We start from the raw sequence: 26,679 nt of genomic DNA on the forward strand, positions 1-26,679 counted from the left end.
TAATATACATATTAGATGAATAAATTTAAATGAGTATGTTAAAAAATTTACTTCATATAATTATGCAGTAGTTTGAGAATATTCAGTTAAATATTTTTTTTAAAAATAATTATCATAATCCGTGCATGCACGGGATCTAATCTAGTTATCTATATGCTACACAAGGAAGTGATTAAACCTAACCGGGAGAGTTGGTGAGAAATTCATCTTGTGACTTGATTCAAGCGAAAATATGCGTAGCTATAGGTTTGATAATCTCATGCCTTAGGTTAAATAGGAAAATAATAGGCAGTTACCAAAATAATTAACCACCTCTGATATTATCCTATTAAAACAAATAAATAATTAATATTTTAATTAATTAAAATATTAATAACCGCAAAAGATTAAACGTTAATTACATCCTTAAATCCGCTAAGTGCTAAGTCTTGATTAATATATAGCCATATTATTAACCCAATACTAGCACACCAAGCCCAAAGAGCCACTTGGCCCAATAACTCAAGCCATCACTTATTCAATATATGATGCACATGGGTATATTTAAGGATATACAAAATAACATATTTCTTCCACGTGGGAGAATACTCCCACAAGTAAAAATTGAAAGACTATTATCTAACATTTGTGTCATTATTTAAATTGGAAACTAGAATATTTAACTTGTATATCCTATTATACATGTTTAAAAAAAAGATAGGAAAATCTTAATATTCTAACTTGTTTTATTCTTTATATCGACTACATTATTTACATATTTGCATCAAAAATATTGCACTGATGGTAAAAATATTATGATGACTCATAGCCTACGTAACGCCTATATGTACCAATTAAACTCTGACACTAAGATTGCGACAACTAAATTAATGTTGTCGCAACTTGCTACCTTTATCATCACCCTTAGCACAAATAAACTAATCAAGTCCTATCAGATTAGTAAGTTTCAATCAGATTCTATAAGTTTCAATCCTGTCTTAATTATAAGTTAACTCTCTTATAATCATGTATGATCATGTCCAATAAATTTCAACCAGATCCTATCATATCAACCAGGTTAAATCAGTTCAAATAAGTTCATATTTCATCCGATGAAGAGAACACATCCTAAGTAATGTCCCAAATCCAAGTAGATTTACCTCCATCATCAAGAAAACTAAGAAAATGACCATTATAGAAAAGGTGGGGGTTTTCTTCACATGGGGGGTATCACAACTATACAAGTACGTGTTCGATCATAGCAAATTAAAGCACACTATTCTGATTCTCATAGTACCATAATAGAGAGACAAGTTAGTAAACATCGATGATCATATCAACAAGTACTTCGTAACATAATTGATTAATTTTACATCGATAGGGGCACAATTGATGACCATACACAAATGTGTAACAAAATCTTTTAATTGAATGATTTTCACATCAATAGAAAAGATGCTTCTTTTCTATTGTTTTTTGTTTTGGTGCTTATATTTAGTCAAACAAATTGTACTCTTTGCTTCAAACCCTATAGCTTATAAATGCATTTCTAGGGTTAGTTTTCATTATTGTACTTGAAGTATATGATGAGCTTATAAAAAAATCATTGATATTAATCCATCTTGATAGTCAAGACTCAAATAAAACTAGTGTGAATACACGCGTGTATCGTACAAGAGAAGAAACTTACAAGGTAAGTTAGTCGTTTTCTCAATTGTTTTTTTCCATATTTTAATTTCTTCGGTTATGTGTCGTTCTGATATGCGACGGTAGATAACCAATGTATACGAGCTTCTTTCTATTAGGGTATATTTTTTTTTTGAGGGATTTCTATTAGGGTATCTAAAACTTCATTAATTAAGATTTTAGTTTTAGAGGGGGGTAAATTACATAATATATACAGTGCATTTGGTTTTCTTTGTTTATGATGTTCGTATGTTAGTATGTTACATATCATATGATCATGACAAATTCTTATAAAAGAAGGTTACACAACTTTTTATTTGTTAGATCAAAGATTTAGTTAAACAAAAGCATAGATGCTAATGACGTCTTGACCTGGTTGATAAGAATGAGGGTGACGGTTTTTGGAGCTTGAGGAATTTTCTTAATTATGGCTTGCGTACATTAGATATTAAGTTCACATCCCCCTCCCCTATTTGTAGTTTCTATTGCCATTTGTCGCAAGAAAAAAAAAACAAAAACAATAATAAAAGCATAGTTAGCTAGGTTATAAAGGTGAAGGTAAAAATCGAATTGGTTAGACTGTCTGACACAAGACGAATGGAAAACCAACCCAAATACATACTACTCCATAATCAATCGATTCAAGACCAGAAATGTATGGATCACATAAAATTCAGTAGATCTACATATTGACCTAAAAAATCTGCCAAAAAATCATGATAATAAATGCATATAGCAATAAATTACGATGACCAAAAACTAATTAAAACTTGTCAGAGAAGTTACTGTACTATCATAGTACTCTTTTTGCTATTTGCTTAATTACTTCTCATACCAAAAAAATTAATTTTGCATGACCAAATCCTTTACCAGACAATCAGACATAAGTCATAACACAAGGAAGTAAATTATCCAAACCCCACATAATAAAATACACAAAATTTCTTGATTATTATTTTGTCTATATATTTAAATGTTCAAACTAAATAATGCATAGTACGGATTATTTCACTATAGTCAAGGAAGATATAGTAAAGGTAACACCTTTTTCAAATTCTCTCTTCTTTTTTCTTCTTCTTTGATTTATTAAAATATAATAATACATCGATCGTAAGTTTGACTTTTCTCAAGATAAAATCTGATTTTAATTTATTTAACAGTTAAAGATGTTCGAAGGTACTATATTTATTCATGTCGTGTTTTACATGCTAGCTAGTAGCTAGGGCCTCTAGTTTAATTTATCTCATATTATCTCTAACTTTTATTTTTTCTTTTCTGAATTTTGTTGTTGGACTTAGGGTTGGAGTTAGGTTAAAATTTTCAATGCATGGTCAATGCATTTGCAAGTAGTTCATTGTCTGCATGTTAATTAAGCAAAACAATGCAAATGCAACATTTAATGAATTTCCATGCTGATTTTGTTACAATAAATTATGAATGTCATATACTCTAGCTAGTTTTATACTTATATTATTTTTATTAAATTGTTAGCAGATCCCAAATCATTCTGGAACTAAGGTACGTGTTGTTGTTGTTGCGAGATTATTAATTTTGTGAGATATTATTGTTGATCATCTCCAAATTCTTGTTGTAGGAATTAAGGAAACAATTAAGAGTTCTTATGGAGTTTGAAAGTTTTTCCCAACAACCAAGAGGTTAGACATCTTATATATTTTGGTTCATGAACTTGGAAAATAAATTTAATTAGTTAACTTTAATTTTGAGATTAACATTTTGTATGATATGTATTTTTTTTTTTTTTTTTTTGTAGAGTTGGAGAGGTTGCAGAAAGAACATGAAGAGAAAACTGAAAGGATTAAGCAACTAAAGAGCCAAATCAAAGACGCAAAGCGCGAATTAGAGAAGAACAAGAAGGAAGAAGATGGCAAGAGAAGGGAAAGCTTCAAGGGACTTACTCAGAGTTATAACCAGTTGAGGCAAGAGTTTGATAATATGTGATTCAATGAGAAATGTGGATTAATTAATAAACTTAGATTAAGATTAAGATTAAGTAGTCAAATGCTAGCTAATTAAGGATTAAGGGGTTGTTAAAACTAGGTTTATCTTTAAGCTTTCTACTAGTAGAGTAGTAGTTAGTAATATCAATGATTCAATGAGGAATGTGGATTAATTAATAAACTTATTTTATCACTAGATTAAGTAGTAATTAAAATACTAGCTAATTAAGGTTTATGTATGTTTAAGCTTATTAGTAGTAGTTAGTAATATCAATGCTTAATTATCTACTAAATTATTGATATACAATTTAGTATTAATTGAGTTATTTGGGTATTTCTAGCTAGATTGTTTGATTATGGAAAGTTCACTTTTGTTGAAAAAGAATATTTTTTTGTGGTGCACATTTTTTTTAAAAAAAAATTATTTATTTATTTTGGGTATGAATAAGTTTAGGGAGGAGATTTAGACGTGAGACATATCGTACACACGTTTCAGTCTTAACCACTAGATTTTGACCTCATCAGTCACAATGCTTATAATTAGTGAATCTATGGCTAATGCTTGCTAAATAAATTGCATGGATTTGTTGGAGTAATTCCTTTTACTCTTATATCATCGGGGTGTGCTAGATGTACTCTCTGTATGCAAAGGATCTTATACACCACGTTTCTCATTGGTTGAAATGACATTGGGAGGTACTCAGTGTACATATAGTCTTCTCCTATATCATCTCGACCTATTTAGGTTTTGAAGTAATGGGAGAGAATGAGATTGCTAAAGAAGTTATTGACGTGTTCAAGGCTATGTGTAGAAACAAAGTTGTACTACGTAGTACGTACTTCTTAGCGTGAAAATAATAAAGCATATATTCTATTTCGGAGTAAGTGTAATAAAAGATTGTTAAGTGATTAATAGATGTAATTTAGATGGTGGTGCATAGTGTACAGTCATACGTCCTTCTCAAATGCGTAGATTCAAACACGATTCAAGTGAAATTGACCCGATGGGTTCGATTCTAAACCTAATCGATACAGTCTTAATCTACTACGAGTCCTTCACAAATGTGTAGATTCAAACACGATTCAAGTGAAATTGACCCAATGGTTTCGATTCTAAACCTAATCGATCCAATCTTAATCTACTACGAGTCCTTCACAAATGTGTAGATTCAAACACGATCCAAGTTAAATTGGTCCGTGGGTTTGGACAAGACAATTAGTCATGGTTTTCATCGGAGTTCATATAGGATGTTTTAATTGTCTCAATTGGAATTCAAGGTCAAAATTTGCAATGAGTGTAACTTGGGCTTCTGTTATGGGCCTTTAGAAGCTAAAATTCATTAGATATGGCCTATGGGTTTCAGTACAGGCCCATAGTAGTGGATCGTTGGCATATTGGCCTATGCATTTTTTTTGGTGTTAGGCCCATTAGTATGAATGCTTGTGATAAAGTTTTTAAGTAAATTTTAGAGGTGATCAACATGGCCCGGCTCGAAAAATACCGGGTCTTGGGTAGAATTTTTCAGCCCGAAAAATTTGCGGACTTTGAAAAACGTAAAACTACAATGTTAGTTATAAATTTGACCAGGCCTGAAAATGACCCGAACAATCCGCTATTTATGGCCCGAAATAGCGGGTTTTGGGAACACAAAATTGGCCTGAAGCTTGACCCGTCCCGGCATAATGGGTAGATTTTTTATGGCCACGGCCTGACCTGACCTGACCTTGCCTTTTAATCAGGTATAGTAAATTTATAAAATCAAATTCATCTAAAGGGCTTGTTTAGCGGTAGTGTTATACTTCATACACAAGAAGATCATTTTTCACTTCCAAGTTCCAATGGCATGCATACTTCAACTTCTTTTAACAAGATCATACATTTTACCATACAAGTTACATAAAAAAGTTCATAATCCTTAGTAAGAAAGTTATTTAAAGAAAAATGTCTTATTTAGTGTAGTACTTAAAACAGTCTAAACACACGTACAGTCGTACACACACATTCCCTATGTACATGCCAATTGATAACATTTAGAAGCTAAGTTGGCCATACTTAGGTTGTTGATTAGGATAAAAAAGCCCGAAATTACGTTCAGTATCAGCCCCTTGCTTTTCATTCTCATCAAACATTGCGAACAAGTATGTCTCAATAGGTTGTCCTGGTGTCAAAGGTGTCCCTTGCTTCACATGATTGACCAAGTTTTTGTTGTAGTTTTTTGCGTTGTCGAACGTGGCCGCAAATCCGCCGTTCGACGGCCATCCACTCTCGGACGCGACGACACGCGGGTGACGTACGCCGGCTCTCCGAAGAGCCGCGTACACCGAATCCACCATAGCGTCAAAAAGATTTTGGTAGGCTAACCCGTTGTTAGGGTCCGTAAAAACGGCCCCACGGGAGTTAAATAAGGCGTAGTCAAGTGAAATGTCTTTCGGGTCAGCAGTGTACGCAAAATAAGGGTAAATGTTAACCAACAAGGGTGACCCGTGACTATCTAAAAAGTTGGTTATTGGGGTCATATACGACGTGTCCTTAAATTGGCCGTTAGACGGTGGGTACGTGTTTGTTAATAAATCGGCGTTAATCGCCGTGGAAACTTTAATTTCGTCGTTTGAGGGGTTGTTCAAGTTCGGCGCATTTAGTGCAGATAGAATATTTTGCATAGCCTGTGCGACCGACGAGGCTCGTTTACTAGACGGTTCGATTTCGTTCCCCACCACAATGTACTTGATCGATGATCGATACGGGGTTATGTTGTTTCGAACCCACCGTATTGCGGCGCATTTGCAAGACGCTATCGATTGAATGTGCTCGTTCGCGACTCCGAGCATGAGTTTGATGTCTGTTCCTTGTAGGGCTTGGAGAGTGGCTTGATCGGGAAAGTATAGTCTCATTGATTTTATGCCGTTGGATTTGTAGAGGTTCACCACATCTTGTGGGGATGGTAAGTTGTTAGCTATTTTCCCATAACTTACTCCAGTTTGTGCCTCTGCAGGGACGAAACCACAAATTATACATATCAAAAATTAACATACGTTTTTTACAACGATGTAAAACAAAAATAAAATAAAAACATCAAGGGCGATAGGATATGATTCAAACCCTGTACCCAACGACTTGTCTCTATACTAATAGAGTATAAACTAATCTTGGACTTTCAACCATTAGCTTAAACCTTTGGTTGAGTTGGTCACCTGACATGGTATCAGAGCTATATTAGATATGTGATTTTATAATGCATATTTAATTTTTAATGATACCACAAGGGAGACCAATTGCCCGCCAACCCCCGTAACTCTGCCCCCGTGAAATCTAGCTACTCATCGCGATAGAAGCATGAGTTGGTAACGTTCTTCTAATTATAGAAGAACGAACCCAATATTGACACAAGACTAAACACAAACATAATCACTTTTGCTTAACTAATACATACTACGTATGTAGGATTATTAGATACTACGTACATACTACATAGTACTTCAAGTATTCTCGTTTTCTAAACATATAATCCGTATACTATTAAATCCCTAAATATATCATAACTCTAATTAACAACAATTTACGAGAGAGCGTGAGAGATACCTGTACGGTATAGGCTAAGTAATAAGAATGCTGCTACGAACAGCGAGGTGGTGGCAGCCATTTTTGGAGTGTTAAGGGAAGCCATGGCATTCAAAATTACTAATTAATGCTGTATTATTTCTTTGATAGTTTTATTTCTTTTATTTGCCACTTTATATAGGGGGAATATTTGAAATAAAAAACTTGTACTACTACGTCAACTAGTGGAGAATGAGAATATTTGCAACAAAAAGGTTGTACTTATTTTAGTTAAATATTATCAAATTGAAGGAAACAAATATAAGTATATAATGATTTGAACTTGTTTAATTACACTTGCATGCACAACTATTGGTTATTATGGTAATTATCGTCATTTGTAGTCTAAGGTTGATGAGAAGACATGCACTATAGTATGAGGAAGTGTTGGACAAGAACCACTGGAGTTTAAAATAGACGCAAGTGACTCTTATTAGCCCTGATTACTTAATTTGTTATTGGATTTGTTAGTACCGATAAAGTAAAAGTCTAATCGGTACTGATTATTAGTTTACTGATAGACTAATAACATACTAATTTTTTTTGTGTATCGCTATTCGACGTCTGCATACGCTAAAATCGCCCGCAAAATTTAATGTAAAAGTACGATGTTACCCTTATAAAAGAGAATTCCATTTCTTTCACTTTTACCTCAAGTTTTCACTCTCAATTTTCCGGCAACCCCCACAAAATTTCCGGCAACCCCACTCAAATTTTCCGGTGAGTATCTGGGGGGATTACGTAGGAGCTCCTTGCTGACCACCACCACCCGCATCCTGTTGACCACCACTTAGCTCGAGCTCCCTGCTGTCCACCACCACCTCACCGGCTTGATATGACCACCACCACCTCACCGCTTGAGCTGACCACCACCACCTCACCTGCATCATGGACGAAATCACTCCTTCAACGTCGTAGTCGTCGATCATGATGGACACAACGTCGCCGGAGGTTTGAATTTTTTTTTAATTTTTTGGGCCGCCCAGAGATGGCGGTCCGAACCATGTACGGGCCGCCCAAAGATGGCGACCAGAACCATGTACGGGCCGCCCAAAGATGGCGGCCAGAACCATGTACGGGCCGCCCAAAGATGGCGGCCGGAACCATATCACGGCCACCATCTCTGGGCGGCCCATACATGGTTCGGGCCGCTCAGAGATGGCGACCCAAACCATGTACGGGCCGCCCAGAGATGGCGGCCCAAACCATGTACGGGCAGCTCAGTGATGGCGGCCCAAAAAAAATTTGAACTTTTTTTTTGTATTTTGTTTCTAATTTCCGAATTTTAAGATAATTAAAAAAACAAATTTTGATTATTTATTAATGTCGATTAAAAAAAATATTGCCTTTATAATTTTTTTATAAAATGACTTTATGAAATATTTTTAATTTTTAAGCATATATTTGTTTATTTAATGTTATCAAATGATATAAATAAGTTCAAAACACATATTTGTTCTTATTGTCGAGTAAAAAATAAGTTATGAACTACGTTGTAATTATATAATTTAATTGGTGATTTTATTATTTAAATTTCATGGCATTTGTCAAATTATGAATATGATGTTTAAAAAATAAATTCACGGTGGCGGTGGACGTGAATGGTGGTTGACGGAATGATGGCAGGAGAGGGAGGGTGAGGGTGAAGGGTTGAGGTGAGAGGGGAAGGAGAGGGAGGGAGTTAATTTTCATAAGGGTAATAACGTATTTTCATCATTAAAATGAGGGCATTTTTAGCGAAATAGGACGTCGAATAAAACCCCTTTTTTTTATAGCAATCACGTATTAAATTTGTACCAATAGAGAATATTTTGTATTTAATTTGCATCAAATCAAAATGGACGCAATGCTAATATTGCCCCTATAGTATATGTTATCTACTTATCTCCTATCTTGACGCCTTGTGTCCCTTTTTCTATATTGAGCCCATAACTAAAATAATTCACTCAATAATTAAATAGCAACTTGCCCTATAATTGAGGTAAATGTACCCAAGTGTAACGATGTGATATAACTCACATTATTCCAAGTATTATGTTATAAGAAAATCCCCATACGAGTTGAGATAATTTGTTTCGCGGTGAAAAAAAGAGATAATGACTTATTATAGGCCGAATGAAATACTCTACATGATCGACCACACATTCTCAATTGATTTCATGATGAAACTGTAAACTGTGATGAATTCTCCCTCAAGTAGTTTACAAAGTCAACTAGGGTTTACAAGTATTACAACTACTATATTTACAATGCTATATATGGAACAATAATATTAACATATTATTGTGTCTAGCACACCCCCTCAATCGGAGCAGGAGGAGGGCGAATGCTTAGACTGGAGCAAAAATCAACGAACAAGGGTGAGGGAAGACCCTTAGTGAAGATATCCGCATATTGGAATGCAGAGGGGACATTAACGTATATATAGTTTACAAAGTCAACTAGGGTTTACAACTACTATATTTACAATGCTATATAAGGAACAATAATATTAACATATAATTGTGTCTAACAAAAACAATAAAAGACTTGCATGTGATCAGACTTTCTTCTACGTGATCGAGCTTGTGATTAGCTACCACAGTAAAGATTTAAGTAGTGACGGACTGACCAATGGCGGATCTTTGTTTGGGTTGGGGTGGACCTGACCTCCCGGCCGGAAAATTTTATAGTGTATTTTTAGTTACGGCCTCCTAAATTTGTGTATGTATAACTACATAGTACATTGCTTTTTTTTTTTTTTCTACCGACCCCTCTCATGAAACTGTTTAAGATCCGCCTCTGGGACTGACGGTAGTGTTAGTACTTCGTATTATTTTAGGAAGGAAAGTGTGAAGTGTGTATAATGGTGTTAGCACTTAGCAAGTACACATTGTTGAAATAATGTTGGTGGAATTAATCCCACTTGAACCTAGGAATATTGGTCTTCGATCATTCTTAAGTGGGAGCAATCGGGAGCACGCAATAAGTCTTCAGTGCCCTAAATCGATCATGTCCAATTTAACAACTCCTTAATTAAGTGGTTTATAAGGTTGTTGCCTTGTTGATCATGTGCATGCTCAAAAAAATATCATATCTAATTTCTCATAAACAAGCTAATTGTAATGTCATACACCATTTACACTACAACTACTATATTATTTATTGTACCAAGTGTCTGTTGGTTCAGTGGTGATTGGGGCTGAACTTGGTAGGTAGGACCCGTGTTCAATCTCCCACAACAACAATTGGGAGGGGACTAGAACCTATCCACCCAGAACTCGCCCCGAATCCGGGTTAGCCCTAAGGGTGAACCGGGTGCTAACACCAAAAAAAAAGTTTATTATTTATTGTAAAAAGAATATATACTTCGTATATTTATATGTAAAGTCACAACATAAGTTAATTGTAGTTGGTTAAGATGGTAGGAAGTGTAATTTTTAACAAATCGAGGTTTGGTGTTCGATCCTTGCTACACGTTTATTTTGTTGTTGTAAATGACATGTCATGATGTTGATTAGTGGTAACGTGACGTAATAAGGAGAAATATACGTGACATATATGCGTTCTTAAGAATGCCGACCTTTTAATATATAAGTATAGTTCTAGTTTATTTTCAAGATAAAATCAATTCATTAATAAAAACTCATACAACATTACAAAGCAAATAACAAAATTATTTTTTAATTGATCAAAACTAAAATCGTTGGGTAGATCTTGCACTATGTTGTTAGGTTATGATACATATGACATTACATAGATCATGCGGAAACAACCATTAACCCAGGACAACATATTATTTACACATAATCATATAGCATAATTTAGATGCATACTCTTTGTTGCGTGCCCTCCCTAGCTGCGCCCGAACCGAACAAGAACAAGTCTTTTAGGACTCCAAGTGTCGTCCCTCCGTAGATAGTCCACAGCACGTCCGGATCCGCCTTAAGATTGACCAACTAGAATCGCCCTTAAGGTACTAGAAAATTTCGGCACTTTTGAGCAAGATGTGTGTTTTAATTTTCTCTCAAAAAACTCACTTTTGAATACTTTGAAACTTGTGTATAAATTATGACCCCTAGGCCTTTATTTATAGAGTTATGGAAAAGGAATCGTAATCCTAGTAGGATACGAATTAATTGAAATTAGAATCCTACATGAATTCTATTTAATTAATTTATCCAATTAGGAATAGAAATTTAATCATACACTGACTCTTGTAGATTCAGGAATCACGCATGAGCACAAACTCACACACACACGGCAGCCACAAGGGCTGCCCATGCGCGTGCGAGCAGCAGCCCGCGCAGCACGGCCCACGCAGCCGTGGCCCTTGGCGCGCGCTGGGCCTGCCTTGCGGTAGGCCTGGGCGCTGCCTTGGCTGGGCTTGTGGCGCGCATGCTTGCTGGGCGATTGGCCCCGGCTTCGTGCTGGGCCTTCGTCCGGCAAGCCTCGTTCGATGCTAATTCGTACGATACGCTTCCGATTAAATTTCCATTTCCGGAATCTATTTCCGATACGAACAATATTTAATATTTCCGATTCTGACAATATTTCCGTTTCCGGCAATATTTCCGATTCTGGTAATATTTCCATTTCCAATAATATTTTCCGACACGTACCATGTTTCCGTTTCCGGCAACATCTACGACTTGGATAATATTCATATTTCCGATACGATCCATATTTCCGTTTCCGGCAATATCATCGTTTCCGGAGTATTCATTTCTTGCCTGTGACGATCTTAGCTCCCACTGAAACCAAGATCCGTCGGTTCCGAATATTCATAGATGGAGTATTTAATGCCATTAAATACTTGATCCGTTTACGTACTATTTGTGTGACCCTACGGGTTCAGTCAAGAGTAAGCTGTGGATTAATATCATTAATTCCACTTGAACTGAAGCGGCCTCTAGCTAGGCATTCAGCTCACTTGATCTCACTGAATTATTAACTTGTTAATTAATACTGAACCGCATTTATTAGACTTAACATAGAATGCATACTTGGACCAAGGGCATTATTTCCTTCAGTCTCCCACTTGTCCTTAGGGACAAGTGTGCATTTCCTAATTCCTTTGTCGCTCGATGCTTGCTCTTGAACATAAGGTAAGAGTTGTCATCCTTATTATGTCCAGAGGTGTTCCTCGGTTTCAGAGTTCAACTGATCAAATAAACAGATAATCATAGCCTATGATTCATCCGAGCACGGCCATGCATTTCACAGTTTCTAGCTCTCCGAGTGGCCTTGTACAACTTTTAAGCATCTCATCCCGATTTATGGGAGGACAATCCCAATCTTGCGATCTTGAGATTAGACTTCGTTTGATAGGTGATTACCTGAGCGTTGCCTTTATAGCCTCCTTTTACGGTGCGACGGTTGGTCAACGTCAAAGCAACCAGTTCTCAAACAAGTAATCTCAAATCACTCAGGTATTGAGGATTTAGTGTCTAATAATTTAATGAAATTTACTTATGACAGACTTTCATCTCTTACAGTAAAGTTTCATAGGTCTTGTCCGATACTAGTCTTCCCAAAGTAAGTATCTATGCAAATGATTATGACATTGCCATGTCCACATAGTTCAAGAAACAGAACTACTAGTCATCTTGCATTCTAATCGTCTAACGTTTTCTATGCGTCCAATTTTATAGAAAACTCCGATTAGGGACCATTTTCAACCTTTGACATTCAAGTTCACTTGATAGACATTTCTTAGTCACAGGACTGGTCCTGACAGTCTATCTTGAATATATCGTCAAGTTGAAGGGACTCATCATTTAATAAACCACAAATTAAATGGAAAAATGAATTTCTTTCATTTATTGTGAATGATTAACCAATAATGTTTTACAAAGATTTAAACTCTAAAACTTTAAAACATTAAACAGAGACATCAAAGCCATTCTCCAATATGCTTGATTCCCATAGCTGCAGTGTGCGAGTTGTGCTTCGCTTGCGGCAGAGGTTTAGTTAATGGATCTGATATGTTGTCATCAGTTCCAATTTTGCTTATCTCGACTTCTTTTCTTTCAACGAACTCTCGTAGAAGGTGAAATCTACGAAGTACATGCTTGACTCTCTGGTGGTGTCTAGGCTCTTTTGCCTGTGCAATAGCTCCGTTATTATCACAATACAGGGCTATTGGTCCTTTAATGGAGGGGACTACACCAAGTTCTCCTATGAACTTCCTTAGCCATATAGCTTCCTTTGCTGCTTCATGTGCAGCAATGTACTCCGCTTCAGTTGTAGAATCCGCAATGGTGCTTTGCTTAGCACTTTTCCAGCTTACTGCTCCTCCGTTGAGGCAGAAGACAAACCCAGACTGTGATCTGAAATCATCTTTGTCGGTTTGGAAACTTGCGTCCGTATACCCTTTAACAATTAATTCATCATCTCCACCATAGACCAGGAAGTCATCTTTGTGCCCTTTCAGGTACTTCAGAATATTCTTGGCAGCAGTCCAATGCGCCTCTCCTGGGTCTGACTGGTATCTGCTCGTAGCACTGAGTGCGTACGCAACATCCGGGCGTGTACATATCATAGCATACATTATTGAACCAATCAATGATGCATATGGAATCCCATTCATTCGTCTACGCTCATCAAGTGTTTTTGGGCACTGAGTCTTGCTTAGAGTCATTCCATGAGACATGGGTAGGTAGCCTCGCTTGGAGTCCGCCATCTTGAACCTATCAAGCACCTTATTGATATAAGTGCTTTGACTAAGTCCAATCATCTTTTTAGATCTATCTCTGTAAATCTTGATGCCCAATATGTACTGTGCTTCTCCTAGATCCTTCATCGAAAAACATTTCCCAAGCCAAATCTTGACAGAGTTCAACATAGGAATGTCATTTCCGATAAGCAATATGTCGTCGACATATAATACTAGGAAAGCAATTTTGCTCCCACTGACCTTCTTGTATACACAAGATTCGTCTGCGTTCTTGATGAAACCAAAGTCACTGACTGCTTCATCAAAACGTATATTCCAGCTCCTGGATGCCTGCTTCAATCCGTAGATTGACTTCTTTAGCTTGCATACCTTTTTAGCATTCTTTGGATCCTCAAAACCTTCAGGCTGTGTCATAAACACAGTTTCTGTTAAAACGCCGTTTAAGAAAGCAGTTTTGACATCCATCTGCCATATTTCGTAATCGTAATATGCAGCGATTGCTAACATTATTCGAATAGACTTTAGCATTGCAACTGGTGAAAAGGTTTCATCGTAATCCACACCGTGGACTTGCCTGTAACCTTTTGCAACCAATCTAGCTTTGAAGACTTCAAGTTTCCCATCCTTGTCCTTTTTCAGTTTGAAAACCCATTTGCTTCCAATGGCTTGGTAGCCATCTGGCAAATCGACCAAATCCCATACTTGGTTTTCAGACATGGAGTCTAATTCAGATTGCATGGCTTCTTGCCACTGCTTGGAGCTAGGGCTCGTCATAGCTTGCTTGTAAGTCGCAGGTTCATCACTTTCAAGTAATAGAACGTCATAGCTCTCGTTCGTCAAAATACCTAAGTACCTTTCCGGTTGAGATCTATATCTTTGCGATCTACGCGGGGTAATATTTCTAGATTGACCATGATTCTCACCAGATTCTTCTAAAGATCTCTGAGTTTCATCCTGAATGTCATCTTGAGCATTCTCTAGAGTTTGTTGTTCGACTCGAATTTCTTCGAGGTCTACTTTTCTCCCACTTGTCATTTTGGAAATGTGATCCTTCTCCAAAAAGACACCATCTCGAGCAACAAACACTTTGTTCTCAGATGTATTGTAGAAGTAATACCCCTTTGTTTCCTTTGGATAGCCCACAAGGATACATTTGTCAGATTTTGGATGAAGTTTGTCTGAAATTAATCGTTTGACGTATACTTCACATCCCCAAATCTTAAGAAAAGACACATTTGGAGGCTTTCCAAACCATAATTCGTATGGAGTCTTTTCGACAGCTTTAGACGGAGCTCTATTTATAGTGAGTGCAGCTGTATTTAGTGCATGTCCCCAAAATTCTAATGGAAGTTCGGCCTGACCCATCATTGACCTGACCATGTCTAGCAAGGTTCTGTTCCTCCGTTCTGACACACCGTTCCATTGTGGTGTTCCAGGAGGAGTCAATTCTGATAGAATTCCACATTCTTTCAGATGGTCATCAAATTCATAGCTCAGATATTCACCGCCTCTATCAGACCGCAGTGCCTTAATCTTCTTGCCTAATTGATTCTCTACTTCACTCTGAAATTCCTTGAATTTGTCAAAGGATTCAGACTTATGCTTCATTAGGTAGACATAACCATACCTACTGAAGTCATCAGTGAAAGTGATAAAGTAGCTGAAACCACCTCTAGCATTTGTACTCATTGGTCCACATACATCTGTATGGATTAAACCCAATAGTTCATTTGCTCTTTCTCCAACTTTAGAGAAAGGTTGCTTTGTCATTTTGCCAAGTAAACATGATTCGCATTTACCATAATCCTCTAAGTCAAATGGTTCTAGAATTCCTTCCCTTTGAAGTCTTTCTAAGCGTTTCAAGTTTATATGGCCTAATCGACAATGCCACAGATAGGTGAGATCTGAATCATCCTTTTTGGCCTTTTTGGTATTTATGTTATATAATTGTTTGTCGTGATCTAATAAATAAAGTCCATTGACTAATCTAGCAGATCCATAAAACATCTCTTTAAAATAAAACGAACAACTATTGTCTTTTATTATAAAGGAAAATCCCTTAGCATCTAAGCAAGAAACTGAAATGATGTTTTTAGTAAGACTTGGAACATGGAAACATTCTTCCAGTTCCAAAACTAGCCCGGAGGGCAACGACAAATAGTAAGTTCCTACAGCTAATGCAGCAATCCGTGCTCCATTTCCCACTCGTAGGTCGACTTCACCCTTGCTTAACTTTCTACTTCTTCTTAGTCCCTGTGGATTGGAACATAAGTGTGAGCCACAACCTGTATCTAATACCCAAGAAGTTGAATTAGCAAGTATACAGTCTATAACGAAAATACCTGAAGATGGAACGACTGTTCTGTTCTTCTGATCTTCCTTTAGCTTCAAGCAATCTCTCTTCCAATGCCCCTTCTTCTTGCAGTAGAAGCATTCGGATTCAGAAGTGGGTTGACTGACCTTCCTCTTTGCAGATTTGGCGCCAGTTTGCTTAGTTGGGCTGGCCTTGTTGCCACCTTTCTTAGCATTCCTCTTCTTTCCAGATTTCTTGAACTTGCCCCCACGCACCATAAGCACATCCTGCTTATCACTTTTGAGCGTCTTTTCAGCGGTTTTCAGCATACCGTGAAGCTCAGTGAGCGTTTTGTCCAGACTATTCATACTGTAGTTCAGTTTGAACTGATCATACCCGCTATGAAGAGAATGGAGGATGGTGTCTATAGCCATTTCCTGAGAAAATTGCTGATCCAGCCGACTCATATTCTCAATGAGTCCAATCATTTTGAGAACATGTGGACTTACGGGCTCGCCTTTCTTAAGCTTGGTCTCAAGAATTTGCCTATGAGTCTCGAATCTTTTGACTCGAGCCAGATCTTGGAACATGTTCTTCAACTCACTGATGATTGTGAAAGCATCTGAGTTGATGAACGTTTTCTGCAGATCCGCACTCATGGTGGCGAGCATTAGACATTTCACATCCTTGTTGGCATCAATCCAACGATTGAGGGCAGCCTGAGTGACCCCGTCGCCAGGAGCTTCGGGCATCGCCTCATCCAGGACATACTCCTTTTCTTCCTGCATAAGAACTATTTGCAAGTTCCTTTGCCAGTCAAGGAAGTTTTTCCCGTTCAACTTCTCCTTTTCGAGAATTGATCGAATGTTGAATGAATTGTTGTTTGCCATATTAAAAACTACAATTGAAAAGAATAAACAAATAAATAACCATTCACAGTTTCTCTTAATAAACTTAAATTCTAGCATACATGCATAATTCAATGTTTATTAAGCATTTTATTCAAGTTATGTGTTCCGGCAGGTGTGAATAAAATGATTCCAAGATCCTAAAATCATTGAAGAACTAAGCACAGTTTGTCGACTTAATCCTAGAACATCTTAGGTAAGCAAAAGCCTTTTGCTAATAGTCTAGAAACTATTCTTGGTTGATAGGTACGTCTAAGAACTTATTAGGTAAACCTATCGAATTTGCCACGACATAAAAGGACTCCTTACTTATATCGTTGAGTTTCACCAAAACTAACATGTACTCACAATTATTTGTGTACCTTGCCCCTTTAGGACCAATAAGTAACACCTCGCTGAGCGAAAACTATTACTAGATTGATGTAAAGGATATCCAAGCAAGTGTATATTTTGGCATGGCACCTTTTAACTCAATTTTTAAGTTTGGAACTTAAGGCTCTTACTATGTTGGTTAGATTTTAAGTGAACTAAAATCCTTAATCATGCAACATAATCAAGCTTTTGATCTCATGCATTTTAAGACATATTTAAAGCAATAAATAACTTAAAACATGCATAAGATATTTGTGATCTAGTATGGCCCGACTTCATCTTGAAGCTTTGACTTCAAAGTCCGTCTTGAAAATCTCCGTGGGAGGCACCATTTTCTTCAAATAGGATAAGCTATAACTAATTACAACTATTTGATGGTACGCAGACCATATTTGAATTGAAAAATAACTTTGGTGCTTTAGACCAATTACATTCAAATTAATGGTACGCAGACCATATTTTCTATCCTATTTGGGCCATACTAGTCACTTCATAACCTGCAAAACAGTACATATACAATATATACCATTCACCCATTCATTATCATGAATGGCCCACATAGCTGGTTAGTAAAACACATTATGCATCACGTAAACATTTGCAGCAATTAATCAAGGGCACCAATAATCTACCAATTATTCAGTCCTTATTAATTCTAATCGAGTTGTTTTAACCTTAAGGATTTGTAGACCTAATCAAGAGTTTATGACTAAAAAGCGCTCCCACTCAAACCAATAAATTCATATGCTTTACTAATTTTAAACATAAAATTGTATTTCTAGTCTAACCGGAAACATACAAATTTAATTAAAATTTAAAGCTCATATAAATTTATAATTGAATCCAAAAATTTAATTTAATTTCAGTCGTATTTAAATTAATTCATGATTTTAATTTTAGTAAAATAATTAGAATAAATTCCATTTATTATAATTATAATATTCAAAATTAAAATCCAAGAAATTAATTCAAATTATTAATTTTAAAATTAATTAAAATTACGTGAACTGAAATTTTCAAATTAAACATTCAAAACGATCTAATCGTAACGCAAACACCCTATGCGTTGCACGCCCATGGGCCGCACGCACACAGCCATTGCTGGCCATGTGCGCGCAGCCCATGCGCTCGTCGCATAGCTGCTGCTGTCCTATCGCAAGCCTCCGCACAGCGCCCCATCGCACGCGAGCTATCGCTCGCAGTGCGCGCGCGCGAGATCGCTCGCTGGGCGCGCTGGCTCGCTCGCTGTGCGCGCGAGCCATCGCTCGCTGGGGCGCGACATCGCTCGCTGAGCGAGCGACATTGCGCGCTGCGCGCGCGAGCCATCGCTCGCTGGGGCGCGACATCGCTCGCTGGGCGAGCGACATCGCGCGCTGCGCGCGCGAGCAGTGCTGGGCGCAGCGCTCGTGGCACGCGAGCTTGCGCTCGCTGCGCGCGAGGCTGCGCGCACTTGTGCGAGGCAGCGCGCGTTGTGGCGCAGCTCGCTTGCTGCCCACACGCGACTGTCTTGGCTCGCCCTTCGCCCATGCCCATTCGTTCATTGCTCGTGGCACACGACACAAGGCAGGGCTGCTGCCTTGTGCTCGTGCACTACGCCCTTGCTCATTGCATTCGTGCCGCACGGGCGACGAGCTCCCTTGCTCGTCGTCGCACGCCCGCATTATACAACACCCCTTAAGGGTAACACGAAGCGTCCATTGCTTCGTGCGTGCAAGTTATTTGAACGAATCGCATAAAAATTTAAAATTTATATTTAAAATTAATGACAAATTAATAAATATTATTAATTTCATAATTTTAGGGCGAAAAAATCGAAAATTTATTATCCAATTGATTTCCGATTGATATGGATTCAAGTCTAGGTCATAAAAATTTAAAATTTATCGTAAATTTACAATTTTTATGGTGGTTTTTAATCATAGGTTTCTAATTAAATTACAATTAATTATGAAAATCAAATTAATTCTAAATTATTCTAATTTTCAACAAATTAATCATAATTACAAATTAGATTGCATAATTAACAAGACTAGGCATTCAAACTTGTTAAACATATGCAGTAGGTCAATCAAAAATTCAAGATTTATCAACAGGAATCGCAAATATTTAATTTAACATTTTAAATTTACGAAATTTTGCATTCGAAAAACTAAAACCTTCGAAAAGTCATAGTTAGGCTTCGAATTTGAGAATTCTGGGTTCGGCAGAAAAATACTATTTTTGTCAAAATTTTAGAATGCCTTTTACATGCGGAATTGACACAAAAATCACTCAATTCGGATGAGTAACGAAGAAACTGCCGAAAAACTGCGTACATATAATTAAATAAACGCAATTTGCAATTAATTAACAATTACGAAAATTAATCACCCCTTTTAATTCTTGCAAATTTGTAATATTTAACCATGTTCATGCAATTTAGATTATGAAAATAATAAGGGGCTCGTGATACCACTGTTAGGTTATGATACATATGACATTACATAGATCATGCGGAAACAACCATTAACCCAGGACAACATATTATTTACACATAATCATATAGCATAATTTAGATGCATACTCTTTGTTGCGTGCCCTCCCTAGCTGCGCCCGAACCGAACAAGAACAAGTCTTTTAGGACTCCAAGTGTCGTCCCTCCGTAGATAGTCCACAGCACGTCCGGATCCGCCTTAAGATTGACCAACTAGAATCGCCCTTAAGGTACTAGAAAATTTCGGCACTTTTGAGCAAGATGTGTGTTTTAATTTTCTCTCAAAAAACTCACTTTTGAATACTTTGAAACTTGTGTATAAATTATGACCCCTAGGCCTTTATTTATAGAGTTATGGAAAAGGAATCGTAATCCTAGTAGGATACGAATTAATTGAAATTAGAATCCTACATGAATTCTATTTAATTAATTTATCCAATTAGGAATAGAAATTTAATCATACACTGACTCTTGTAGATTCAGGAATCACGCATGAGCACAAACTCACACACACACGGCAGCCACAAGGGCTGCCCATGCGCGTGCGTGCAGCAGCCCGCGCAGCACGGCCCACGCAGCCGTGGCCCTTGGCGCGCGCTGGGCCTGCCTTGCGGTAGGCCTGGGCGCTGCCTTGGCTGGGCTTGTGGCGCGCATGCTTGCTGGGCGATTGGCCCCGGCTTCGTGCTGGGCCTTCGTCCGGCAAGCCTCGTTCGATGCTAATTCGTACGATACGCTTCCGATTAAATTTCCATTTCCGGAATCTATTTCCGATACGAACAATATTTAATATTTCCGATTCTGACAATATTTCCGTTTCCGGCAATATTTCCGATTCTGGTAATATTTCCATTTCCAATAATATTTTCCGACACGTACCATGTTTCCGTTTCCGGCAACATCTACGACTTGGATAATATTCATATTTCCGATACGATCCATATTTCCGTTTCCGGCAATATCATCGTTTCCGGAGTATTCATTTCTTGCCTGTGACGATCTTAGCTCCCACTGAAACCAAGATCCGTCGGTTCCGAATATTCATAGATGGAGTATTTAATGCCATTAAATACTTGATCCGTTTACGTACTATTTGTGTGACCCTACGGGTTCAGTCAAGAGTAAGCTGTGGATTAATATCATTAATTCCACTTGAACTGAAGCGGCCTCTAGCTAGGCATTCAGCTCACTTGATCTCACTGAATTATTAACTTGTTAATTAATACTGAACCGCATTTATTAGACTTAACATAGAATGCATACTTGGACCAAGGGCATTATTTCCTTCATATGTGACATCTAAAACCACAAAATAACAAAGAGGTAAGGGTTACTAAGTACAATTTATAATTAAAATGAATGTGAATAGGCTCTAATAAATTCAGTAAGTTCAGATAATAAGATATGTTTAAAAATAATAAGTAAAAATCAGGTGATAGAATGCACCTGAACAGAGGTTAGGCTTCGCGATCCAGATAAAGGGAGGAGGAAAAGAAGAGGCGGCTCCTAGTTGGATTAGCTATAGATATGTTAGTTAAATCTAGTATGTATGCCTAAGATGAAAATATTTAGCATTATAAGGAGGAAGAAGTTTTTTTTTTGATTCTTGCTATAATGTTACTCTATTGGACTAATCAATGATATGAAATTCTTGCATAAGTTAAAGATAATACTTCAATATTGACTATAAATGCTTGAATTTTATCAATTGATGTGTAAAAATTGAAGACTGATAATTTAAATTCAATTGTACTACGTATATAAGTTCATGAATTTTTGTTAATTAAGTGGCATTTTTTTTTGAGTTGGCAAGCCGAATATAAGACCAACTTAACTCATCTTTTTAGACGATAGAAGAAAACAATCATTACCATAAGCGAACCGATTAAAAATTTGTCGAAGTAACTATGGCTATTGTAAGCCATGAATTCGATACCTTATTTTTCTCTAATAACAACGGAGAAAAGAAACAGTCTCAAATGTTAAGTTATGTTGTGTTCCGGACATCTTTAAGAATTTAAATGGGACACTTTAGTGAGAATATAATGTCAATGTTCTAACACATTTGTACAATTCAAATTCACTCGCATATTTTGGTTTTACAAGACTTGTGTAACCAAGGGTCTTAGTGGCGGTGCCGGTAAAAATTCAATGGGTTTAATTCTTGTAGTTCTTACATGTGCAAAGTATAAAACATGCTCCATTCTTTATTTTACAGAAAACAAGTACATAACGATTATCTTTTAGTTATACAATATGGAAACACTTTTCTTATATAAATACTTATGTTATTTGGACTTTTCATTTACTTCAAGTATCCGTGCCGAATCCTCGACACTTGTACATGAGTATGGACACTGTACACTTTATTTTAGACCAAAATCATGTTTTTTCTTCGAAAATAGCTGAGTTAGACACCTAACACGCACACCTATCCGACATCGGTACCCGAGTCCAGGTAACACAACTTAATACTATCGTAAATCGGTCAACAGATGTCGAGTATGCCGTACTTGGGTTGTTGATCGGGCGTAAAAAGCCCGTAAAACCGCTCCGATTCATCCCCGGGTTTCTCATCCTCATCAAACATCGCAAACAAATACGTCTCAATTTCTTCACCTTCCGTCAACGGTGTCCCCTTCTTCACATGCTTAATCAAATTCGTGTAATACATCTTCGCATTTTCCGGCGTCGCCGCCTCACCACTTGCCCCTCCACACTCCAACCCACCATTCACCTGGCGGTGGTGGCGGTGGTAGCGGTGGTGCCTTCTCCCTTTTTTAGAAAACCCACCTTTAGACGGCCACCCACTTTCCGAAGCCACCACCCTAGGCGGAGGTTTCCGGTACTTCCCGTTCTGAGACGGGGATCCAACAACTTTCCCCACCGCAACAAAAACCGCATCGTAAATCGCGTCAAACAAATTCTGGTACTCTTTGCCGGTTTCACCATCAGTAAAAACAGTTCCGCACGCAGTAAATAACGCAAAATCAAGGGTAATATCCTTTTGATTATTTACATAAGAAGTATAAGGCTGAATGTTTACCAACAATGGCGAATTGTTACTCGTTAAGAAATCAATTATTGGTGTAATAAACGATAAGTTCCCAAACTCCGCTTTAGATGGTGGATAAGAGTTCACAATCAAGCTCGTGTCAATTGCAGTAGAGACCTGTTAAGAGTATGATCCACATGTGAGTATTAGACAAGTTATCCTATATTAAAATAAATGGAGAAAGATTAACTAACATGTAAGATTGTAGGTTACTCCACCTATCACTAGGCCTGGTTATTGGACGGGTAAGGTCAGGGTCGGTGTGGGTCAAAAGTGAGTCGGGTAATAAGAGGGTCAATTTTAGCGGGTCAATAATGGGCTGGTCAAAGCGGATCGCGGGTCAACGGTGAGCCGATTGTAGCCGGGTCAATAAACGAACAAAATTAAATGAAAAAAAAGAGAGTCATATGCGAATACAAGTAAATATGAAGCTATCTATATCATTTTCTATATCATAACTATTTTAGTTTTCAAAATTAATGGGGTATAAGTTTGACCCTATATTGACCCTTGACTTTGTCCAATAAAGACGTTGTCTAGTAAGAGCCCTACTCAATCAGTGTGGGTCAAAAGCGAGTCGGGTAATAAGAGGGTCAATTTTAGCAGGTCAATAATGGGCTGGTCAAAGCGGATCGCGGGTCAATAACGAGCCGATTGTAGCCAGGTCAATAAACAAACAAAATTAAATGAAAAAAAAGTCATACGCGAATACAAGTAAATACGAAGCTATCTATATAATTTTCTATATCATAACTATTTTAGTTTTCAAAATTAATGGGGTATAAGTTTGGCCATATATTGACCCGACTTTGTCCAATAATGACGTTGTCTAGTAAGAGCCCTACTCAATAAGAACCATATTAACGTGACCCAAACCTTATACCCATTAAGCTACCCTGTCCAATAATCAGATCTAATTATCATCAATTAATTTTTAGAATGGAACTCCGTCAGACTTATATGTGGTCGATCAGTCTCTTCTCATATACGTGCTTATGTATATGGCCCGATGAGTTTATCAATACCTTAATCTGCCCTGTTAAGTTGTTTGAGTTAATCGCGTTTTGTATGTTCTGCATTGCAGGGTGTAAAGACGAGGCTGTAGGTTCATCAGAGGGGTGGATTTCGTTTCCAACTGCGATGTACTTGATTGATGTTGCGTAAGGTATGATGTTTGTTTCGACCCACTCGTTTGCTGTTTGTTGATCGCAGGCTATGCATTGTATGTCTTCGTTAGGGACGCCGAGTGTGAGTTCGATGCCCGTTCCTAGTATTATGATATCATGGTAGAGTTATGAAGGAGTATTTATAAAATTAAATATTGCAAAGTCAATAATGAACATAAATAAGAAAAATACAACTAACATTATAAGAAATTGTACCATTAACGATTGAAAATCCCGTCGCTAAAGGCCAACAATCGTCGATTAACGATGTGATTTCCTGTTGCAAACCCGTCATAAAAGGGGTGTCATTAATGGAAAATCCCGTCGTAAAAGAAATTTACGACGATTGTTCCCGTCTTTGTTTGTCATCCCCGTCGCAAAAGACTTTTGCGACGGGATTTTTGACCCGTCGTTACTAGGTTTTTATTAAAGATACAAATTCTTGTAGTGTAACTATAATAAAATCTATACTAAATTAACACTACAAAAATATCTTTTATGACAACCTAATAACGACGGTAAAAATCCCGTCGCAAAAGGGTTTTCGCGACGGGGATAACAACCCAACAAAGACGGGAACAACCGTAGAAAATGTCTTTTACGACGGGTTAATGACGAGATTTTTCATTAATGCCGGCCTCCTTTTTATGACGGGTTCGCGACGAAAAATCTCGTCGTTAATCAACAATTATTGGCCTTTAGCGACGGGATTTCATATCGTTAATAGTACAATTTCTTGTAGTGTAAATTATTCTGATTGATTGTAATCGATCAATTAATATATTCTAAGTCTCCTTAATATTATCTTTAATACCTTGTAGGGCTTGGAGGGTTGATTGGTCGGGTGCGTAGAGTCGCATTGCTCCTATGCCGTAGTAGTTGTAAAGGTCTGTTGTAGCTTGTGCGTTTGGTAAGTTGTTTCCGTTTCGGCCGTAGCATACTCCCAGTTGTGCAACTACAATGTCTTAAAACTCATTATTAGTATGCAAAATAACTAATTAAGGTCATAAGATAGAGATATTAAACAGCTTAATTTTTTTTTGGTATTAGCTCCCGGTTTACCCTTAAGGCTAATCCGGATTCGGGGTAAGTTCTGGGTGGTTAGGTTCCAGTCCCCTCGCAATTGTTGTTGTGGGGGATCGAACACGGGTTCTCCCTACCAAGTTCAGCCCCAATCACCACTGAACCAATAAACAATTGGTATTAAACAGCTTAATTTATGGCTTAGAGCTTAAAGATGGCGCGCACTGGGCCAAGCCGGCCCATGGCATGACATTACCCAACACGAAAACGTACAATCCAACACAGGCACAGGAAAAGCACGGCCCAACACGAGCACAAAGTTTGGGGCCGTGGGTACTGGGTAGGGCTCGAGGTCTTGGAAAAGCAAGACAAACATGACACGATAAAGCATATTAACCGAGTGAAATTAGGCTTAGGCACAAAGACACGAGGGTAAGGGCCTCTTGCTCCTTAACCAATTGAGGTTGGCATGAGTGGTTAAGGGCCTCTTGCTCCTTAACCAAGGTTTCGGGTTCGAGCCTTGGTAATGGAAAAAATCTCAACAGGGAGGGATACTTCCCATCGAGGTACCCATGCAAACTCCCGCGGGAGATTAGTCCACTCGCCAAAGGCGGTGGGAACTCCTCGTAGTAGAACCAAAAAAAAAAAAAAAACAAAGACACGAGGGTATATGGGCTTGGGCCGTGTCTGGGCATCCTATTAACATTAGCCCGACTTGATAGGAAACTAGTGAGTGTGGCATGGGCAAGGGGTTGTTTAGGCCCAATGTTCGTGGGCTCGACACAATGGCCGAACCAACCCTCAATCATCTTGACTTGAGCCTAACATGAAATACACCAAGAGATCACTTGGCACAATACCAATGGATTATAAACCAATTAAGAGTTTGTTCGGATTACCTTATTTTCACTTATTTCAGGAAAATAGATTCTGATAAGTTCGGATAATCAACCTAGATTTTATAGCATATTTCACAGAATGATTATTAGAGTGAGAGACATACCTGTGTGCTGTAGGCTAAGCAAGACAAATGCTACGATGAACATCAAAGAAGCTGTAGCCATTGGAGGAATGATAAGGGAAGCTGCCATGGCATATATCCAACTTGCAATTTCTAGTTATAGTTTCGATCAATTCATTGATAGTGGTAAGTCTTTTTATATGCCAGTTTATATAGAAAATTAAAGATAATACAAGTGTCTATATTAAAACTGTACAATAGAAAGAATAAAAAATGACACTACAAGAAATTGCACTATTAACGACGGGAAATCCCGTCGTTAAAGGCCAATAATCGTTGATTAATGACGGGATTTCTTGTCGCGAACCCGTCATAAAAGGGGGCCGTCGTTAATGAAAAATCCCGTCGTTAACCCGTCGTAAAAGACATTTGCGACGGTTGTTCCCGTCTTTGTTTGGTAGTTAGCCCCGTCGCTAAAGCCTTTTACGACGGGATTTTTGACCCGTCGTAATTAAGTTGTCGTCAAAGATACAAATTATTGTAGTTTGAGTT

The 26,679-nt window shown here is 37.7% G+C and overlaps 3 protein-coding genes across 5 annotated transcripts; 1 reads left to right on the top strand and 2 right to left on the bottom strand.

Annotated features, from left to right (window-relative positions):
- Positions 1 to 1,812: 1,812 nt before the first annotated feature.
- On the top strand, positions 1,813 to 3,819 carry LOC110800791 (uncharacterized). Of its 2 annotated transcripts, XM_056843749.1 has the most exons (4): positions 1,824 to 2,702; positions 3,160 to 3,183; positions 3,260 to 3,320; positions 3,437 to 3,819. In XM_056843749.1, the coding sequence occupies exons 1-4, from the start codon at positions 2,655 to 2,657 to the stop codon at positions 3,622 to 3,624; spliced, it is 321 nt and encodes a 106-aa protein (XP_056699727.1). In that variant the 5' UTR covers positions 1,824 to 2,654; the 3' UTR covers positions 3,625 to 3,819. The 2 variants fall into 2 exon arrangements, with proteins under 2 accessions (XP_056699728.1, XP_056699727.1); XM_056843750.1 differs by lacking the exon at positions 3,160 to 3,183 and having other exon boundaries at positions 1,813 to 2,702.
- A 1,623-nt stretch (positions 3,820 to 5,442) lies between these two features.
- Positions 5,443 to 7,352, bottom strand: LOC110800785 (glucan endo-1,3-beta-glucosidase-like). Its single transcript, XM_022006113.2, has 2 exons — positions 7,204 to 7,352; positions 5,443 to 6,610 (listed from the first exon to the last, which is right to left on the bottom strand). Exons 1-2 carry the CDS (start codon positions 7,286 to 7,288, stop codon positions 5,655 to 5,657), a joined length of 1,041 nt encoding a protein of 346 aa, XP_021861805.2. The 5' UTR covers positions 7,289 to 7,352; the 3' UTR covers positions 5,443 to 5,654.
- A 14,757-nt stretch (positions 7,353 to 22,109) lies between these two features.
- On the bottom strand, positions 22,110 to 26,318 carry LOC110801112 (glucan endo-1,3-beta-glucosidase-like). Of its 2 annotated transcripts, none has more exons than XM_022006435.2 (4): positions 26,170 to 26,318; positions 24,958 to 25,098; positions 24,003 to 24,244; positions 22,110 to 23,094 (listed from the first exon to the last, which is right to left on the bottom strand). In XM_022006435.2, the coding sequence occupies exons 1-4, from the start codon at positions 26,255 to 26,257 to the stop codon at positions 22,411 to 22,413; spliced, it is 1,155 nt and encodes a 384-aa protein (XP_021862127.2). In that variant the 5' UTR covers positions 26,258 to 26,318; the 3' UTR covers positions 22,110 to 22,410. The 2 variants fall into 2 exon arrangements, with proteins under 2 accessions (XP_021862127.2, XP_021862121.2); XM_022006429.2 differs by having other exon boundaries at positions 24,958 to 25,107.
- Between the last annotated feature and the right edge of the window lie 361 nt (positions 26,319 to 26,679).

The sequence above is a fragment of the Spinacia oleracea genome, chromosome 4, assembly GCF_020520425.1.
Source record: "Spinacia oleracea cultivar Varoflay chromosome 4, BTI_SOV_V1, whole genome shotgun sequence".
In the NCBI taxonomy this organism is placed as follows: domain Eukaryota; kingdom Viridiplantae; phylum Streptophyta; class Magnoliopsida; order Caryophyllales; family Amaranthaceae; genus Spinacia; species Spinacia oleracea.

Bases quoted from the DNA above. Each gene is read 5' to 3' on its own strand.
- LOC110800791 (XM_056843749.1), top strand. From the start codon at position 2,655: ATGCATAGTACGGATTATTTCACTATAGTCAAGGAAGATATAGTAAAG. The intron at 3,184-3,259 runs GTACGTGTTGTT...TTCTTGTTGTAG, and splicing joins CAAATCATTCTGGAACTAAG to GAATTAAGGAAACAATTAAG. The intron at 3,321-3,436 runs GTTAGACATCTT...TTTTTTTTGTAG, and splicing joins TTTTTCCCAACAACCAAGAG to AGTTGGAGAGGTTGCAGAAA.
- LOC110800785 (XM_022006113.2), bottom strand. From the start codon at position 7,288: ATGGCTTCCCTTAACACTCCAAAAATGGCTGCCACCACCTCGCTGTTC. The intron at 6,611-7,203 runs GTATCTCTCACG...TCGTCCCTGCAG, and splicing joins ACTTAGCCTATACCGTACAG to AGGCACAAACTGGAGTAAGT.
- LOC110801112 (XM_022006429.2), bottom strand. From the start codon at position 26,257: ATGGCAGCTTCCCTTATCATTCCTCCAATGGCTACAGCTTCTTTGATG. The intron at 25,108-26,169 runs GTATGTCTCTCA...ATGAGTTTTAAG, and splicing joins GCTTAGCCTACAGCACACAG to ACATTGTAGTTGCACAACTG. The intron at 24,245-24,957 runs GTATTAAAGATA...TCATAATACTAG, and splicing joins AACCCTCCAAGCCCTACAAG to GAACGGGCATCGAACTCACA.